Source organism: Zootoca vivipara, chromosome 2, assembly GCF_963506605.1.
Source record: "Zootoca vivipara chromosome 2, rZooViv1.1, whole genome shotgun sequence".
Classification (NCBI taxonomy): domain Eukaryota; kingdom Metazoa; phylum Chordata; class Lepidosauria; order Squamata; family Lacertidae; genus Zootoca; species Zootoca vivipara.
Genome location: NC_083277.1, coordinates 113,331,282 through 113,351,475, shown reverse-complemented (window position 1 = coordinate 113,351,475; position 20,194 = coordinate 113,331,282). Strand labels below are relative to the sequence as shown.

The 20,194-nt window shown below is 42.8% G+C and overlaps 3 protein-coding genes across 4 annotated transcripts in view; all 3 read right to left on the bottom strand.

Annotated features, from left to right (window-relative positions):
* The window catches only part of HOXC10 (homeobox C10), a 130,009-nt gene that overhangs the window by 39,190 nt on the left and 70,625 nt on the right, over positions 1 to 20,194 (bottom strand). The window lies entirely within an intron of this gene.
* The window catches only part of HOXC5 (homeobox C5), a 75,793-nt gene that overhangs the window by 39,190 nt on the left and 16,409 nt on the right, over positions 1 to 20,194 (bottom strand). The window lies entirely within an intron of this gene.
* HOXC4 (homeobox C4) overlaps positions 1,012 to 20,194 on the bottom strand; it is a 57,880-nt gene continuing 38,697 nt past the window's right edge. The window contains exons 1-2 of one of the 2 annotated variants that reach the window (XM_035100151.2): positions 8,655 to 9,769; positions 1,012 to 7,984 (exon numbers count right to left, since the gene is read on the bottom strand). In XM_035100151.2, coding sequence (XP_034956042.1) covers positions 7,632 to 7,984; positions 8,655 to 9,207 — 906 coding nt within the window. In that variant the 5' untranslated portion in view covers positions 9,208 to 9,769 and the 3' untranslated portion in view covers positions 1,012 to 7,631. Of the gene's footprint in view, positions 7,985 to 8,654; positions 9,770 to 20,194 lie in introns of those variants that run through there. The other variant, XM_060272071.1, reaches the window with a different exon arrangement.

The window sequence follows — 20,194 nt, the reverse complement described above, 5'->3', positions numbered from 1 at the left end:
ATGTTCACATTTCCCAGAGGCATCTGGATGGCCTCCGGATTAGATGCATTATGGTTCAGCCCTGCTAGGCAGCTCTTATGGTAGGTTCTGAATGTTCTATTGTTTGAACCACTGGATCTCTAGATCAGGGGTGGACAAAGGGTAGAGATTTGGCTGATTTGCAGGGTAGCTAAGTGTGGCTTTCTGATTCTCAGTATTTTAATAGTAGCTGCAACAAAATGACTAAATTAGGTTGAAGAAAGGAGCAGGCCTTTGTGTGTCAAGACTGCGATCTCAGTTGAATTCTGAAGCTGAAAACCAATTTCTAGACTCAGAATGTGTTCAGAGACACACCTCTTCTTTACTCCTATGTGTACTTTGCACATGGCTCTGCTAGGTAGATCTTGGAGATCAAGTTCAGAAAAGGCCAAGTAGATCTTAGGAGCCTATGTGTGCCCACAGCTGCTAGACATCTCTGGTATTGTGAGGCACCCACATGAAGCAAGTACACATAACTGGGATAGCCATAAACTATATTTCTCTATTACCTGGCCTAATAGTCCTAACAATGTGTGTGTGTGGATCTTTCTGCATCTGATGGACTAGATTCTTTCAAGGTGTATGTGTCTCATTATATAGCCCTATGCACACTGGAGCGACCTATATAAGCACCATATTGCATATTGTTTCATTGCTTTTGAAGATATGGTGCAATCCACACCAATCAAGGTGAGTTTTCCCATTGACTTCAAGGGGATGTATTTGGTCTTGCTCATTTTTAAAAGAATGATTAATACTACTAAGCAACGGTATATTTGTGCATTTAAGCTGCAAGTTTTCCTTCCTTCCTTCTTAAAGGGTGAAAGCAGGGGAATCCAGGATTACAAGATGGAGGGTAAATTGAATAGTAACTTCACTATGCTGAGAAAAAAGTGGGGTGTATATAAGCACACACACACAAACACACACACACACACAAACAAATAGACTGAAAGTGTGTGTGTGTGTGTGTGTGTGTGTGTGTGTGGAGGGAGGGAGGGAGGGAGGGAGGGAGAGAGAGAGAGAGAGAGAGAGAGAGAGAGAGAGAGAGAATATAGTGGTTTAGAGAGAGAGAATGCTTCCTTTTGCATGTCTGTATTGGATCTAAATAAATATCATGCTTTGTTTTCTGAAGCCTCATTCTTGCATAAATTCTCAGAGCTAATGCATATGCTTTTCCACAACATTATTTGGCTCTTGGTTGCTGTTAAGTATGCTTTTTTAACATATAGAAAAAGGAAAAAAGAAAACAAAGAAAGTGGTCTTTGCCAGAAATTGCTGATGCCATTAACAGAAGGGTAGCTGGCTGTTTGCAAGGAAATACTAGTCTTTCACTAAAGTCCCAAAATGTTTGGTTTGGTACCTTGCCCATCAAAATAAATCAAGGCGACAGATTAGGAAGTACATAAAACTATATCTCTGGATAATGATATACAAGACCACAATAAATATAAGTTACATGTTGGAGCTGCTGGCAGTTATGGTTAGAAACCCGTAACTCATTCATTTAACCCTGGCGGAATGTTTGTCTTTTAATTACAATTAAACAGCGTACTTGAACATTTCTCTCTCTCTCTCTCTCTCTCTCTCTCTCTCTCTCTCTCTCTCTCTCTCTCTCTCTCATATGAACTGCATGAACAGAGACAAGAGAGAGAGACAGAAAGAAAAAAGAGGGAAACTAGAGAGGATAAGAGACTGGAAAAATCCTGAGACACAATTTGCTAACTGGCAGCTTAGGGAGCTAAGCCACGGTACCTTATCCTATAGCACTGCAGGGGGGTGTTGAGAGGGAGAATGAATGAGGGGGTTTGTGGGGCGTTTAAGTGCACACATGTAATTGTGTCTTAAGTTGAAAACATCCCATCCAGGTTTCATCCCATCCAGGCTTTTTGTTTTTGCAGTTGCCCCTTTCCAGAGAATTACCTCTCCAAACAATATTTGAAGCCACTGGAAATAAAAGGGAGTGGGGAACACGGCTTCTCCACCGCCATCACCCTTGGCCTCTTGGAAATCCCATTGCCCATAGTGGGGTGGGGAGGAGAGAATTTTTCTAACGCGTTCTTTTATTGCCACCGAAGCCCCTGTGAAGTGTTTCCTCCACACGACTGTTAGAAGAAGCATTGGTTGGTTTCCATCACCAAAACTTTTTATTTATTTATTTATTTATTTATTTATTTATTTATTTATTCATTCACTCACTCACTCATTAAAAAGGAAGAAATACAACTTATAATCCGTGTGACTTCACACAAACTGGGCGTCAGGGACTCACTGGAGCGCTCCCGAGCAAGTATCTGGGCTCCAAGGAGTCTATGACACCCCCTCCACAAACATTCTCACCTTTCGCCTGACTTCTTTTTCTTCTTCTTTTGGCTCAAAATGATAAGTGCAGAACAATAATCCGGGCATGATTTAATAGTGAAATCGATGCCGTTCGAGAGGAAGTAGAGGAGCCCAGCCCCTTGGTGCCATGCCCCATGTGGGGGCAAGGAAGGAGCACAGACTTTGGTATCAAGAGGCGAGCGATTTCCTGGAAAGCCCTGCCAAGACTGGAGTCTTGAGCTCCCCAGGAGACCTAGGAGCACTGAACATCAAGTCCATGAGGTTTGAAAGAAGAGCCCATGGAAAGACCAGCCATGCTACTGGTGGTGTGAAGATAGGCTTACTACCACCACCACCCGTTCTATCCGTCGAGGCATAGTGTGGAACAGCCAGCAATAGAGAACATTGATCCCTCACAACTTCTCTTTTCTAGTCCCTACTTGCCAGAGGAAATGTAGCCCTTTGGGGCTGTCCCTACAGAAACCAGCAAGAGCGGCTGGTACCACCTGAATAGACTAGCAGATATCCCCACTTTACACCTTGGCATTAAAGGAGACAATTTAAAAAGAAGAAGAAGAAGTAGCTATGCATTTTTAAACTGCTTTAAAAGGGAAAGGGAAACTTTAAAAGGAAACTTACTTGGCGTTGGGAGCTTCGCTCTTGCCATAGGATAGCCAGCTGGGAAATCTTCCAAGCTATGGGAAGGCGGGAAAATGAGAAGGGAGGCTTGGCCGAAACTTCACCCTGCCTTCTTTTCTCTGGGGTTATTTTGGTGACAACACAATGAGATAACACGCATTGAATCTGCCCAAACCCTCACTCTCTCCCGGCCGCCCTCCCCACCCACCCGGCCTTCTATTACTATGGTAATTTTTTAAAAAAACAAAAAAACCACAAGAAGTCCAAACAGTGGCGATGCCTTTAAATGTGTGTAGGGCGCAGAGAAGGTACACGTTGGGAGACTTAACTCGGGTCACTGGGGGCTCGGAGGTCAGCCTGAGTGGCTAGAATAAAACTGCTGGCGTAGAAAAGTTGTCCTCTGGGTGAACCCACTTTCCACCACCCCCCTTTACCCGAACTTCAATAAAGTAGCTTTCAGGCTCTCAACATGGAGGCGTCAAAAAGCTTTTTAAAAAAGAGTGGGGAGAGAAAGAGCAAAATGGGTGAAGAGAGACGGTGGGGCAGGCTGTATCTCATCACCTCCCCCCCCCCCCGTTTCTTTTGCCCCTGCTGCCTGCCTTTATAATTCATTCATAATCTCCCTACCCTGGAAGAATTGTGTCATGGCCAAGTCTAAAGGCCAAATCAGATGCTGAAGAATCAGAATTATTAAACAAGAAACAAACAAACAAACAAAACAAAACCCCAAAAAACAGGAGGGGGACAAGATTGCAGAAAGTAAACACTGAAGAGAACTCCAGGAGGAAAATAAATAAAATAAAGTTGGGGGCGGGTAGAGAACGGTGGAAAGGAATATATGGTCATATATTTAAATGTGAAGTTACTGAGGGGGTGCTGGTATTTTTAATTGAATATGCAAACTATACAGTTGCAAATGTGATTGATGCCTCCTTTTCCTAGGCAGACACAGAGAATGCACGCAACACAAAGTCCTATCATATTCATCCTGATTCTCTCACACACACACTTGGTTATAATTTATCAAGTTCTGCAGGCAGGGTGTGGGGGTGTGAAACTTAAAAAAAAAGTTTAGCATAGCTACACACCCACACATAATTTACCAAGTCACTACCAGTAGAAGCCAATGTAAATTTCACGTGTGTGTGTGTGTGTGTGTGTGTGTGTACACATACTCACAAAAACTGTTGAAATAATTCTTTGTGGCGATGCATCTTAAAGCCCAAACATTATGCTACGTTATGGAATCTAAATGCTGCGTTATTGTTATATGGAAGAGGAAAAAACTAGTTTTTAGAGCTCTAGCCTAGTTTCTTTGGGGCACGACAACCTTTAGCATTGGGAAATAGGCCGCGGGCGGAGGGACAAATGGAAGCCAGGGAACGCTCTGTGGGTCGGGTAGGTCGGTAACGGCATCCCCACCTAAGTAAGAAACACCGGAGGGCACTGAAAAGAGTGGGGGGGGATATTTGCCTTGCCCATGGTTTGGGAGAACATGGTATCAATGCCCTCTTCACTAGTGTAATTTTTGGCTCTGGCAGGCTAAGAAACCTTTAATCTAACATTCTAGTAGCCTAATCGCCCTTTTCTTATCTCCTCTTTATTTACAAAACTCTCTTGGCGAGGCTTGTTTCAAAGGTTAACTGCGGTTGTTTTCAGTAATGCCTTTTGTCTTCAGTCACTTCGTGTCTCTCCCTAGTCAATGTGAGCTTGGCAGGGCACCACCAAAGCCCCGATCCAGCATGCACAGGCTACTCTGCCTTTACGATTGGTCATATCATGGTGAAGGAGGACCCGCAAGTGTGTCAGAGTTTGAAGATCAGCTTTGCAACATATGGCCATTCAGTTGGCAGCACCATTATTCCAAGGTTAGGATTCCCCCCTCCCTTTGTTCTCTTTACCATTTATATGCACAGAGTGCTTGTGTTTGTGTGGGTGTGTAAAAACCATTGGGAGGAAAGACTGGTTGCTGTTTTCTTTTATCTTACCCTAGCAATAGAATAGGGAGACTAAGTCTGTGTAACAGAAGGGCAGATAAACAAGCAGACAGACACCTGAGAGATTTAACTTGCAGCCCTATCTTATGCATGCTTACTCAGAAGTAAATCCCACTACGTCCAGTAAAGGTATTCTCTAAAATAAGTGTGCCCTGGACTGCAGCAGCCGGAGTGAGATTCCTTCCCCCCCCCTCACTTGACCTTATTTAGTAGGGTGAACAAGCAGGCCCAAGAGTGATAAGGAAACATTCAAAGCAATTGCTAACATACACACTCAACATTCCCCTCGCTTGCTTTGAGAAACTGGAATTGTGAAAACACTGTTAAAGGTTTATGACTAGCTATTACGTTAATGAATGGATTTATTTCATACTATGCAAAAGGAGACTGAGTTTCTTCAAAGTAATACTACTAACAGGCAGAGAAGAAGTCATCCTGATTGGTTGATACCCAAGACTCTTTGACCATTAGTTTCTAAACTGATCTGGATTACAGCCACTATGTGTAATTCTGCCCCCCCTAAAATCAATAAAAGTTCTGCATTAACTTGAATGAGATGTAGATCGCTCCCATAATCTGTATCTTGTCAATCACTTCATACCTCCCTGCCTCTTCCTTCTACCATGGGTGCTGACAAGATCTGCTGAATAGATGTCTTATAATTGAGGGAGGGGGCAAGATAAAGTGACAGAAACAACTCCCCTTCAAACCCCCCACCCCCTGCCACTTTTCAGAACTTCTGCTTCCACCTCCAGAATATAGTTGCCTGGCTGTTTACTGATACCCCATAAAGAGGGAGCTGGAATGCCAAACAGTTCAACCCACAACTTAGTTCTGTGTAAATAGACTCTTAAAGGCGCCCAAAATTTCATTGAAATCAACAGAAAATGAATTGGACTAGATCCTGATACTTCAGACTAACTGGTTTCTAGTTTGGGGTGCTAGAATATTTATGAAATACAACCAAGCAGCATTAAACAAGCCTCTAAGAGAGGTATAAAGGAAAGCACAATTCAGTCACATGCTTTGCCACTTTGAGGCGAGGACAGTAAAAAAATATGTGAGTTGTAAAAGGAACTTGCTAATCTGTCTGTCTGTCTATCTACCTATCCACACATATAAGCATACATACTAAAAGTGCTCCCTGTGCAAACACATCTGTATTACAGGCTTCCTAGCCACCCTTTCTAGTTCCCTCGGGGATGTAAACAAATCCTGAATTCTCTATTATCCATCTCTATAAAATACCTACAACAGTGACAATGTTAAGCATTTATTCAACGAACAGGAATAGGGGCTTGTTAGCTATACAGGCAGTAGAAGAAGGGGTAAAGAAAGCTCCAGTATTTTAATTATTATTACTGTTATTAAAGAAATGGATAGGAACTCAAATACAGGAAAGGACAGATGCATTTTTTAAAAAAGAAACAACAGCAACACACAGCCTGATTTCTATGGACAGGTCTTCTACTAAAATGCACATTTACACCTCCCAAGCCTAGGACTTCCTAGTAGAATCTGAGGTCAAACATGCTGTGATGTCACAGGGTACAGAGGGTGCAAGCCACAGTCCCTAAAATCAATGGGAGGTTTGCCATTGACTCCAGTGACATGCACAACGGCGCTAGAAGCCTTGTATTTAAAAGAGCAAAAAAACCAACCAACCCAAGCTTCTTAAACTTAACTGAGAAAGTATCCACAGCTCAAGAAATCAGTGCCAGCCCCCCCCCCACGTTTTCCCTATATAGTAGGAAGCAAAGAAGAAAAATAACTCACCAGACATTCCAAAGTCAAATCTGTGTCACACTCACTGGTTTTTATTGAACAAGGGGACTTTCACATATACACTAAAACTCTTTTATTGCAAGTTTACAATGTTCATGTCAAATCAGTCCAAAAAACACAAAGAACCACGACAAAACGGGGGAAAAAATCTACCTACTGACTTTTCCTTCCAACTTTCTCGCTGGCTCGCTTCCTCTCTTTCTTCCTTTGAGTCCTTCTTCACATTGAAATAAACCGTAAGTTTACCAGCTAGTATTAGCTCCTGTGCTGTTTTTTCCCCTTGTTTTTTAAATTTTAAAAAAATCTTTCCCCTACATTTATACCAAAAAAAAGAAGGAAAAAAAGCCTTCAATGGTCCATTTTTTTTGTTCTCCATTTGTAAACGCACAGAGCAAAATAACTACATTCTTCCCTTGCCTGTGTAATTATTAGCATATGCCCCGAATTTTCATCTAAAACAGAACATTGAGTTCCCCACCCCAACACTCACGCACAGAGACACACAGACACACACAGACACACACAGCTCATCCTTCCACTCCTTCCCTTTTTAAAAAATAAATAAAACCCTGAAAATTGCGTTTTAAAAAACAAAACAAAACCAGCAGGTATTTCACCTGATCTCTCATGCTAATAATACATGCACCTAAAGCTTGAGATCTTTGCGGAAGACCTCATTCTTTTGTGTGTGTGGGTTTTTTTTCCTCTCTCTTTTTTTCTCTTAATATATTTAAGCACGGGAAAAACTACGAGGAGAAAAAAAGAACCAAAATATATAGATATATATTAGATTCTATAAATAATCAGAGTCATTTTTTAATGGGGGTATTTGTTTGTTTGTTTTGCTTTTGCTTTTTTTTGTTTGTTTGTTTATAACCTTGTAATATCCTCTGCTCGTTGGTCCTGAGATGAGCTTTGCGAATGTTCTTCGCTAGCAACCGCGTTGGAAGAAGCAGGAATGGAACTGGTGGAAGAATTGGTAGGAGCCGTAGATCTCACTTTGGTATTGGGCAGCCTGTGGTCTTTTTTCCATTTCATCCGCCTGTTCTGAAACCAAATCTTGATCTGTCTCTCCGAGAGACACAGGGAGTGGGCGATTTCGATGCGCCTCCGCCTCGTCAGGTATCTATTATAGTGGAACTCTTTTTCCAATTCCAAGACCTGCTGTCTGGTGTAGGCAGTCCTGGATCGCTTGGGCTCGCCTCCATTGTAATTGGGGTTCACTGGGGGGAGAAATACCCAAAGATGAGCATGAATACGGAGACAGGGAAAAAGGCAGGGGAAAGGAGAGCGGAGAGAGATGCACAGGGAGAGAAAGACAGATCTCCAGTGGCTCAGGGGAAAGAGAGAGGGGGAGAGAGAAAGAGAAAGGGGGGGGGGAGAGGAGAGAGAGGGGAGAGAGAGAAAAAGTCATCAGCTAAATGGGTTATAAAGAACCCAAGACTTTCTCTTCTAATAAGAAGGGGTTTCCCTGGCTTGAAAAGAGCCTGAATTATTTATGCACCCCTCGCGAAGCCTTTTGGAGTTTCACACATACATAACAGAACGAACCACATGGCTGGGGCTGCCCAGACTAGCTTGGCTATAAAATTTATGGTGGGTGTAATTACCCACTCGGAGTCGTAAATCCAGCTCAATTGTGCTAACCCAAAGACTCTCGTTGAAGGCAAAGGAGGAGATGGGAAAAAGAAGGAGCGAGAGAGGGAGAAGAGTGAGTGAGTGAGAGGGGAGAGAGAGAGAGCTTGCAAGCATGGTGTGAAGGGGAGAAAAACACACATACTCTCTCTCTCTCTCTCCCTCTCTCCCACTTACACACACACACACACCAGAGAGAGAGAGAGAGAGGAAGGAAGGAAAGAAGGAAGGAGAAAGAGAGAGAGAAAAGTTGCCTACCAGTACTGACGTGGATTTTTTTCATCCATGGGTAGACTATGGGTTGCTTAGTGGCCGTGCTGCTAGGATGCTCGGGGTTTTGCTGGTTGCAGGCTGGAGGGGCTGGGGCTGGCGAGGTGGCTGCGCTGGAGAGAGCCGTTTGGTCACAGAGCTGCTGTGGTTTCTCGGGGAGATGGTGGCCTCCGGGTGGTGGTCCATGGCCCCTTTGATGAGCTGGGGGGTTGCCGGGACCTTGGAGGCTGGCACAGCTGTACTGGCGCTCGGGGTAGCTGGGTCGCTGTGGAGGAGGTGGAGGGTACAATTCCTGGTGATGATGCTGAAAACTGGACTCCCTAGTCCGGCTGTAATATTCCGGACTGTGGTCTGGGATGTAATTATTTTGCGAATATTCTTCGCATGGAGGAAATTTCGGATCGATGTAGTTAGAGTCCATCAAATACGAGCTCATGATCATTAATTTCTGGAGTGGAAAATAATTTTTCTCGCTTTGTCGTTTTTCTGCTCCATAAAACCCTCCTACTAGCTGGCGACCCCGTAAAGTTAGTTTCACCATGTGACTATATGCGCCAATCACGCCAGCCGAGCTAGTCCCCGGATAAGGAACCAAAAGCTTATTCAAAATGTATCCAATTTGTGTGTGCGCGAGTGTGTGCGTGTGCCTCTGTGCGTGTGCGTGATCTTGTTGTTGTTTGTGAGGTCCCCTTAAACTCAGAAAAAGAGGTGCGCGTGCGTGTGTGTGTGTGTGTGTGTGTAAGAGGTTATCTTGCTGCCAAACAGAACGTTCTTTTCTTAAAAAGGAAACGTAAGTGAATGGAAGGATAATGGAAGGAAACTCATTTATTTGGCAGACAGATGGTGTGCAGGGAAAGCTCCTGCGTTCTTCTCCACCCCACCCCCTTTTTCAGGTACACAGCAAGTCCTCTCTTGTAGGGATCCAGTAGCTAAATGAGGGTTAATCTGGAAGAACTAGTAACATTTTGCACTGCTTATAGTGAAGCATGCTTGAAATCGTTATGCTTGCTTCACCTTAAAGAAAAGCTGTTGGGGAAATGAGGTACCCCCGCCTGCCTCCCTCCCTCCTCCCCCCAGGACATGGTTAGTGTCATTGTCTGCAGTACTAGTCTCCCCCCCACCCACCCACCCCCTACGCACAATACAAACAACCCGAAAACTAGAAGGCAGTTCAGTATTTGTAATCCAATTGTTTGTTGAAGAGACACAAAGGAGGAGGCAGGTTACCTGGGAGGCAAGGAGATGTGGGGAGTGGGGGGCGGGGAGAGAGAAAGAGAAGCGGGGTATGCAAATCATCTTTGCGTCATTTGGAGTTCTTTAGAAATGCTCATCAACCTTTGCTTTAGGGTGATCTGCCTTGGTTGCAAGAGAAGCTTGCTAGTGCCTGTGAGCTGAAACAACTAGAAGTTCCAGCCAGCCAGATGGCAAGACCACCAGCCACCCAATGCTGACCATTTTTGGGGGGGAACACAAAGTTTATGAGGTGCTGGTAGTGGTGGGAAACTAGCAGAGATGTGCTTTTCAGTTCTTGCCAGGTTAAATAATGGAAGGCTCGGTTTTGTTATGATTATGGAAAAAGATAACACACACACACAAACATTCCCATCCAGTCTGGAAGCAGGTAGGTAGGTAAGAAGAAATATGGATCCCCGTACAAGATTTACTGTAGTCATGATTCCCCCTCCATAGCCACGGATGAATGGGAAAGCATGTGTCTAAAGTCCATTCAGAACATTTGACTTCCTTGTGGAGCTTGGGGGGGTGGACAGAAAAAAGTAAGGCGCGGTTAAATTCCTTTCCTCCCCTTCCCAATATGCCTGTATAAACAGACCCCTGGGTAGGTTAAAGGAGCTAAGCTGTGATGCAAACATTTTAAAGAGTGCAGTTATTGCAGTTAAGGGCTTTATCTATAGCTTACATTAAGAAGATGGGGCACAGAGAGTCGGATTAATCCCTTGTACTGCTTGATAACAATTATAGTTGAAAATCATAGCTTGCAGGGCATTGCAATATTTTACTTGATAACAATAAAAGTGACACATAAAGTTAACTGTTTATGTTTTATTTATTAGACTAAATGTGCCAGCGGTGTCGGAGGCTCTGGGCTGGTTGTAACAGTTTTTATGGGGCTGTAAAACGCCATAAATCAGTCACTTGAAATTGTTAGGTCTCTCTCTCTCTCTCTCTCTCTCTCTCTCTCTCTCTCTCTCTCTCTCTCTCTCTCTCTCTCTCTCTCTCTCTCTGGCAAGGGCTTGTGTGAGCTTGTTTGCGATGACTGCTGTTCCTTCTATCCAAGAAAATAATCCGCAATTATTATCAGAAGCACTACCTTCCCTGATATTTTAACTATTTATTCAAGATCTAGCTGTAGCAAAGCCCCACCACACACACACACTTTGAATCTGTTTGCCCTTCCTCAGAATGCATGTGTATTTTAAAGGAACTCAAACACACACTCCCCTGGATAGCTGAGAGCTTAATTATAACTCTAGCAGTTAAGGGGAAATCAAAGGAAGCCGGACAAGGCTCTGCATCGTCCATATACTCCCCTAGAGATGAATTTGTGATTGAGGCGCACACACAGCTTCGATTCTACAGGGTGCATATGAACGACTGGTAAATGTGGCCTTTGTGGTACTGGGGGAAGGTGGGAAGCGTATTCCCCTCCCCCACTGATGTGTTCCTGAATGTCTTTTTGTTTTGTTTTGGGGATTGTTTTGTTTTTCATGGATGTGACGTGAGGGAAAAGAGAGCAGCTGTCAAGACTTCCTAAAAAGTCGTTTAACAAGCCAAGCCCTTTCCAGGTAGAGCATGCATATTTCTGAGATGATCCCTTGCTTTTTTTTATCAAGATGGGATCCATGCTTTCACAACTTTGGGAACCGAGCTATGGAAGACAACCTTCCACTTTTTTTGATAGCTATTAACATTTATGATTCCTATTGGATTATTATTATTATTATTATTATTATTATTATTATTATTATTATTATATCAATGCATTCACTAAGTAAGCGGGCAAGTCCCTCCTTGCTGCTTTTTTCTGGTGCCCCCCCCCCCAATCTCTGTATAAGGACCGTACATGGGTAGCTTTCAATCCATCTGTCAACCTGTTTGCTTATGGACTGGTTGATTCCTGAAGAGGAGGAAGAGGGCGGTTCAGCCTAAGAATAGAGAAATGAATGTCAGAGGTATTATTTTGGCCTCCCCCCCCCCCCCCAGGCAAATGTGATCGCTTACATTTAACTCTGCCCGTTCAACTCATTCTGCATAAAAAGGGGAACTCTGCCATTCTTATTTTATTTTATTTTGGTAGTCTTAACTGACATGCATACTTAATAGGAATAATACTGGCCAAAGCACGTGGATAGCTGAGGCAATTTTATTTCCTTTTGCTGTTTTTCCTTAAAAATCATTGTGAACAGTCCAGAAAAAATGTTGGCACGTGTCTAGTTGTTTCCAGTGGCAGAGTGATTGTACTGCTGGCTGCTGCAACTACTATTACTACTACTGAACTCTGGGCGGGTTCTCAGAGTTTTTATGATACTGTGTGTGTGTGAGAGAGAGAGAGAGAGAGAGAGAGAGAGAGAGAGAGAGAGAGAGAGAGAGAGAGAGAGAGAGAGAGAGAGAGAGGGAGAGGGAGGGAGGGAGAGAGAGAGAGAGAGAGAGAGAGAGAGAGAGAGAGAGAGAGAGAGAGAGAGAGAGAGAGAGAGAGAGAGATCGTGTTTGCCATAGCTACTATTTCCTCATTCCATGAGATGTATAACCGTGATTTCATTAACATGAGCTCCCCTTGTGTTGCTCTGCTGCTGTTACTACTACTGGTAATAGTAGTAGTAGTAGCAGTAGCAGCAGCAGCAGCAGCAGTGGTTAGTATTTATACAGCCTTTTACTGATTGATTAAAAGACCTTGCATACACTCTCTCAGTAGTCTCATTGTCTCTCTTAAGCATCTACTTAGCTCTCTGCAGTTGAATTCGGTGGGATTTTAAAATGCTGGACATTGGAGGGATTGGACCCATTATTAATTAATTTCAGCATAATTCAAATTATACGAGAGGGAGGGAGGGAGGGAGAAAAGGAAGATCTACAAGTTGAGGGTGCAGTCTTAAACACACTTACTACCGGTAGGAAGTAAATCCCTATAAACTCCGTGGCTCTTACTTTCCAGTGAAGTCAAAAGGGACTCCTGAGTAGGCGGCCTACAGTAAGAACGTGCTAGAAACTTGGAACCACCAGCTTCTTATGTAGTTCAACATTCCTGGTGGGTGGTTTTTTTCTTTTCTTTTCCTGGGTCATCCTAATAATCTGCACCTAAACCTACCCTTCGATATTTGCACTTTTAATTATTTGTGTAGATGCGCATGAATGAAAGGGCAACTTTACCATTCCTGAACATAATCCATTAGAAGTTGAGTAATTTTCATAACAACAGAGCTTCCTTCCTTTCAAATCACACTGCAAATCGAGTAAGTGTGCAGAGAGCCAGGCTGTATGCACAGTTACTCAGGAGTAAGTCTCTTTGAACTCAGTGACGCTTACCCCAGTAAATGTATACACAGGATCCAGAAGCAAAATGTGAAAATAAGGTTCTATATCAGGGGTCCCCAAATGAAGGCCCGGGGGCCGGATGCGGCCCAATCGCCCTCTAAATCTGGCCCGCGGACGGTCCGGGAATCAGCATGTTTTTACATGAGTAGAATGTGTCCTTTTATTTAAAATGCATCTCTGGTTTTTTTGTGGGGGCTGCCTGGTGTTTTTACATGAGTAGAATGTGTCCTTTTATTTAAAATGCATCTCTGGGTTATTTGTGGGGCATAGGAATTCGTTCATATTTTTTTCCCAAAATATAGTCTGGCCCCCCACAAGGTCTGAGGGACAGTGGACCGGCCCCTTGCTGAAAAAGTTTGCTGACCCCTGTTCTATATGTTTATGTGAAAGTTTTTTTTTTTAAAAAAAAAAAGTACACAGGAAGTATAGACAGGATTGCATCTTGAATCATTATATATATATAATATATAATATATATATAAATATATATAATATATATATATAATATATATATAAGTGAAATAAAGAAAGAAAGAGCAATCAAGTCCACTGGGGAAAATATTATATATATATATATATATATATATATATATATATATATATATATATATATATTATTTTCCCCAGTGGACTTGATTGCTCTTTCTTTCTTTATTTCACTTCATTCCTGTAGTTTATTTTAACTGGCCTTCTGCTTTCCTTGTTAAAATAGGCATTAGTTTCTTAAGTTTATATTTTTCTTAAAGCTATTTTTAGAGGGGGCATGTATTCCCCTCTTAAGTGTTTGGAAGAGTTCCCTTTTATTGTCTCTATCAAAGAAGGCTCCAAGAAAGTGTGGAGGGGGGGGGAATTAGTGGGGCACAAACCTCTTTTGTCTCTCCAGTACCCCTCCCACTTCTCTCCCATTGGCCTCCGTTTCTCCCACCCGCAGAACAATGTCGGCAAAACCGGATTATTATTACTATCATCATCATCGTCGTCGTCGTCATCATCAGGGAAATACAACAACACCTCGATTAAATAAGTCCTGGCCCTTAATTCCCAGCCTAGCCAAGAAGCGGGTTGCAAAGCTGGTGTGTCTATCTGGTTACCATTTTCAGGACCATTTCTGAGTACAAAGCGCCTACTTGACAGTACGGAAGAAAAATAAGTGTTCATTGTCCCCGCGGATTCATTGTGCGAGCCATTACCATACTGACCGCTTGGTAACCTACACCTCTAGCCATTTGCAATCTGTGCATGGGAGGGGGGAGTGCCTAGCCACTGAGATTTTGCTATTTCATTGTTTAGTAATCATAATAATACTAATAATAATACGAAGCCCCTTGTCACGAAAGCCACATCCTAGCTAAGGTCACACGCATAACTACCTCCCCCTTAAAAAAATGGAGAGACATACAAAATGGTCAGTTCATAAAAAATCGGCTGCAGTCCAACTAAACTTCACTGGGGCCATGTAGAGAGGACAGCCCCCCTCGCCAATGTTTTAGATTCAGTTTATTATAAGGCTTTTAAATATATAGTATTAAAATGCAGTGCTGAGAAGGAAGGTTCATCTTGAATGAATGAATGAATGAATGAAAATCCCCTCTGACTAAATATTCAGATCCAAGAATGCATTTTCTGCATCGCCCATCCCCCCCCCGCAATTTGAAATTGGGTTCGCTCCTAACTTCAGTGCCTGTATTGTACCCTCTTCTAGAAACTATCACCATCCTCCAAGAAGTTCAAAGAGTGGATTTTAAAAGTGTGCATTTGTGGAAGGGAGTGAAAATACAGCTTTTTTTCTGGTGGAGGCGGGGGTATATCTTTATAAAGTTGGTCTTTCTATGATACCATGAAACACAAAAAATAATAATTACACTTTCATTTGAAAACAAAAGTTAAAAACAAAAGCATTAAGTGCCACAAAATCACTGGGTGTTCTCCCCCCCCCTTGTTCCCCACAATGAAAAGAGACAGGTCTAATTTATGCAAAGAAATATGCAAATGTTTAATTGATTATTCTTTAAATCTGTTGTCACTAAAAGTAATGAGTTGGTGCAAACCGATTTGAATAACCAAAGCATGTCACCAGAAGTAGAAAATAATAATAATAAAAATACCCACAACCACATTACCCCTTGTAGGTTCTCCCAAAAGCAAAAGCCTATAAATATTTATTCCTCCGTTTAAAACCCTTAAAAACGAACTCTTCCTGTTTGTTCGAAAAAGCACATATATGCAAACCATCTTCTCCTTCCCTCTTCCGCAAGCACCCCAACCCCCACCCAACCCCCCATTTATCCCTCCCTCCCTCTCCCAGGAATTCAATTTTCTTCAAATCTCGTTGAAAGTGGCTTTTTAAAAAGTGGACGCATTTTAATATTGCTTAGACGGCGTGACCTGAATTTCACCTCAACTGTTTGACTTGATCCAATAGGTCACTGCCAAGGAGTTATTGATGGGGAACCTCCATTGAAATTTGTCTCCTCGCAAATGGCCTTTAGATCTTCTAGCGAGTTCAATAACTAGTTATAATGTAGAAGGGAAAAAATGAAGCCCAAAGGCAAACGAATATGATGTTTCATTTTTATGCTGGAGAAATTGTTGGTTTTTCTTTTCCCTTTCCTTACACCCCCACCCCCACCCCATCCCACCCCTTTCACCCACTCAAAACAATAACAAAATCTGATTTGGGCGAAAGCATCGCCCCGCCCGCCTTCTCCTCCCTCCCTCCCCGCTAGCCCGCCTGTTTCACCCTTTCAGCTGAAGCCAGATTCGAATCTATATTGCAAATCCATTTATTTATTTATTCTTTTTTGGGGGGGGGGCTATCCGAAGAGCCTCAGTTCATGAACTCTTCAAGACTAGCTCTACTCCAGAGTCCAAACAATAATTTTCAGCTGGGTAGGAATCATGTTTGCTTTACTGGGGTGTTTTGTTAATAATAATAATAATAATAATAATAATAATAATAATAATAATAATAATAATAGACATACCTATAGCTAACAACAGAGTGTATGCAGCTAAGCTTGGTGAGCGATTTTTTAAAATAAACATGGTACCAAATCCCTTAGGACTACATATAGATTTTAAAGAAAAGGTTGAACAATTAATCCACACGTATTAAAATGTTAAAGTTGGTTTTAGCACTGGGGCGGAGTAGGATGGGGGAGAGGCAATTGTTTAAATTTCTTTGTATTGTATAATTTGCTGTGAATCGTTTGCATGAAGGTCGGTCATTAAGCAAAGCAAGCTCATACCTGCTTACTCAGAAGTAAGTCCCATTGAGTTCAATGGGACTGGCTCTCAGGTAAAATAGTATAGGATTGCGCCCAAACCTCCTTTAGGAACTACCTGGCTGTTGGTTTTATACAGTTCAAAATATATAGTATTTACTTTGACTCCGAATGCTGAGTTCCATAGTTTGCCGGTTCTGGGGGAGGGGCCGATCCCCTAATCATTGAAGACTGAAAACCTGTGAGGGTTTTGTCTTTTGAGAACCGAGATAAGGATTTCAAAATCGTCCAATTACAGAAACACAGAGAACCCCCCTCATTCGAGCCCTATAAATACCGCTGATGCGTATCTTATCACCCTGTTGCAGGACACGCAGAGTAGCTTATAAGGAAAGCAGGAGACTTAAAAGAAGAGAAAAGGGGAAATCAGGAAAAGAGAAGGAAAACTCCTTAGATGTCCATGAGAAAATTCACGGGGGGGGGGAGCTGACATTTATTATGCGCTGCGTAAACACGTACACAAATTAGGCTGCTGCTGCTGTTTACGACACTGGCAATAGCTTTCTTTAAAGAATTAGCACACCCAGATTTATAATTCCTTCCTTGGCTCAGTTATAATATTAATTGGTGGGGGGAGGCGCGGACAACTACGCTTTACAGAACCTAAGACTGGCTCAGCAAGGGAGGTGGCTTTTAAAAAAGCAGAACATTTGCTACATTAAAAAAAAACACAAAAAAAACAACCACTGGGGTTGCTGGGTTGGTGGCACCCAGCACAATTTCGTAGTAGCAGAAAGGGTCACACCGCAATCCCACACCCACTTACCCGGGAGTAAGACCCACTGAACAGAGCGGGGCATACTTGTGAGTAGACATGCATAGGTTTGCGCTATAAAGTAGTGTTTTGCTACATTTTTAATAGATACTGAGAAATGAAAATTGAGGTTCCTTCTTTATGTGGCTGGAGAAGTCAGGAAGCTGATTCATGCAGACATGTGCTTCGTTCCCTGCCTCTCCCTGCGAAGAACTGTACTGCACGTCTGAACTGACTTTTTTTGGAAACTATGTGTCTTTTTTTTTAAGACAATGGCAGGGGATATGAAATTTCTGTCTGTGGTCCTTCGTCTCAGCTGATGTATGTAAATCGTCTCATGATGTTCCAGTTGCCCAGTGTGAACACCCATGTGCAGACTCTCCAGGACCTTCATGTGAAGCAGCTCTCACAGAAAGCAACTGTCTGTCTCTGGATGGACAGTAACTGGTTTCAAGATCCACCAGCTTGCTAAGGCAAGCCTGGATACGATCAGCGCTTGGATGGGTGACCACCTGGAAACCACATGTATGCCATGACCCCTTAGGTTCCGTGACAGAATAAAAGCAGGAATATGTGTGTGTGTGTGTGTGTGTGTGAAAATAAAATGGAAATCCCCCAGCTCACCAGTTTCTAACATAACCTCGAATTCAATGTCTGCAGTGTCTTTTAGGTGACAATTTTTTGATGCTATAGGATTTCTCTTTAATGACTGCATTTTATTGGTTATATCGATCTATGAACTCTTACAGTGATGTAACATTCATACTACAAACTTTTTATCCACAAAGAGCATAAATGCTCCGTGTCACTGGGGGGGGGGGCACTTCCACGTGGAAGTGTGATGCTGTCCACGAACAGGAAGGTGTAGCAGAGTCTCCCCGTAGATCCTTCTGATTAGAAAGATGTAGAAATGCTTGGGAACTGCGTGGCAATTGATATCCTTAAGCACGGAGCAATAGGATATGGTGCCGCGGGATATGATGCAGGGATAGAGGGCAATTGGCACTGTTCACTTTCCCCCCAAGTAAAGGTCAGAGAAAACATTACACCTCAATGGTCTTCGGGAAACGTGTGTAGGTGTGCACAGCCTAATTGCGGGAGACCTGCCAGATTTTGCTCCCAAGGTTGTGATGGATTGGATACCTACCCCCTTACTAAAAGCGTTTTTGCCCTGCTTCTTTAATGAATGCCATTTTCCTCGCGAAAGTAGGCCCTTATCTTATTCAAAGAAATACTTGGCAACACGACTGTTTTCTATGATTTTATGCCTGCGTTTTCCAGTTTATATATTCACAGGCGTGTGAATGTACACACGAGTACCACGGGGCACGTTCTGGGATAGATTCATATATACATACACGTAGCTAAACTGTGGTGCGTCTGTAGATACTGAAAAGGGCTATAGATTTTAATATATTGCATATACTTTACATGCACACTGAAAATAAATATTGTTTGGTACTTCCACAAAAAAAAAGCAGCAACATAGGGCTCCAGATATTTGAACATGGGTGTGCGTAAATGAATCTCTCTCTCTCTCTCTCTCTCTCTCTCTCTCTCTCTCTCTCTCTCTCTCCCTCCCTCCCTCCCTCCCTCCCTCCCTCCCTCCCTCCCTCCCTCCCTCCCTCCCTCCCTCCCTCCCTCCCTCCCTCCCTCCCTCCCTCCCTCCCTCTCTCGTTAGAATGCATTGGGTATGTTCCATTTAATTATTTCTGAAAGTACAGACAGCAAGGAGTGGAGAGACGGGACCCTACATTAAAATGTGTGCATGTGTGTTTTAAGGCGATCCAGGCGACTCTCGTCCACCTAATTGCAGGGGAGGTAGGTTCTACTGAGCTCTATGGAAGTGCAAATAATTTGGAGGACTGGATGTGTGGGAGAACCTGCTTTACAAGGGAGACATCGAGCCCATTTACAGAATGATCACTCTGGGATCCTTTTAGTCCATTAACCTTCCCCTTTCTATGTACAAGACGCCCATCCATGACCATTCCGGCTTAATTTGATCTTCTGATCGATCAGACACTGCAAACCCACCGCCACCTACCCACCCCAAAAAGCCACCAAGGAAAGATGTGAAATACATAAACAGATATTTGTGACTGCCTAGGAAGAATATTCTAATTACCTTTTAATATCAAACGCTATTTGAATTCCTTTAAAAAAAATTCATGTGAGTTATATTTTGAGTCTGGGAACAATGGTGCATTATGCTTAAAGAGGAGCTTTGTTATTTGTAATGTTTATTTTCTCCCCACCAGGGTACTCTCAGTTTAATCTTTCACAGTGCAATAAACTATTATCTTAGTTAATCCCAAAGGTGAATCCATCAAAACCTTTTAATAAAACGTTTATTAGTTCCCGCAATTCAGAGAAGGCTGTAAACTGTAAGTACAGTGCAGGCGGTGGAACTTAAGAGAAACTTAGGCTGGTGTTGGGGGGGGGAGGGAGTGAGGTAATGTTTTGTTGTTAAATAAATGTAGGAGGGTCTATAACTATCTCCCAGCTGAGGCTGGCGATTATAATTCTGCAGGCTTTGTCAATTTCAGCTGTCATTAGTCAAGCCTACAGAAGCTAAAGGAGCTGTGGCGTCAGACAAGAGAAATCTCAGGAATGATATACACCACCAGGCCTCTGGTGCATCAGTGCAGACTTGATTAAGAAAAAAGAAACAGTTGCCTTATTTGGGTGGGGGAGAAGGAGAAACACTAAGCATCTTCATATTCTCATCATGATCACCAAATGCCATGAATATGGGCTTCTCCAAATAGCAATGGCAAACCCCAACTTTAGTGGGAATCCGAAATCCTGGGATCCGGAATACCAAGATGCCGCAATGATGAGTGAGAAAACAGTAATAATAGTAATAAGCGGCGTAGAAGGATAACAGAACACAATGACAGCTGCTACTCCGTAGAACAGTCCACTTTAGTGCGTCT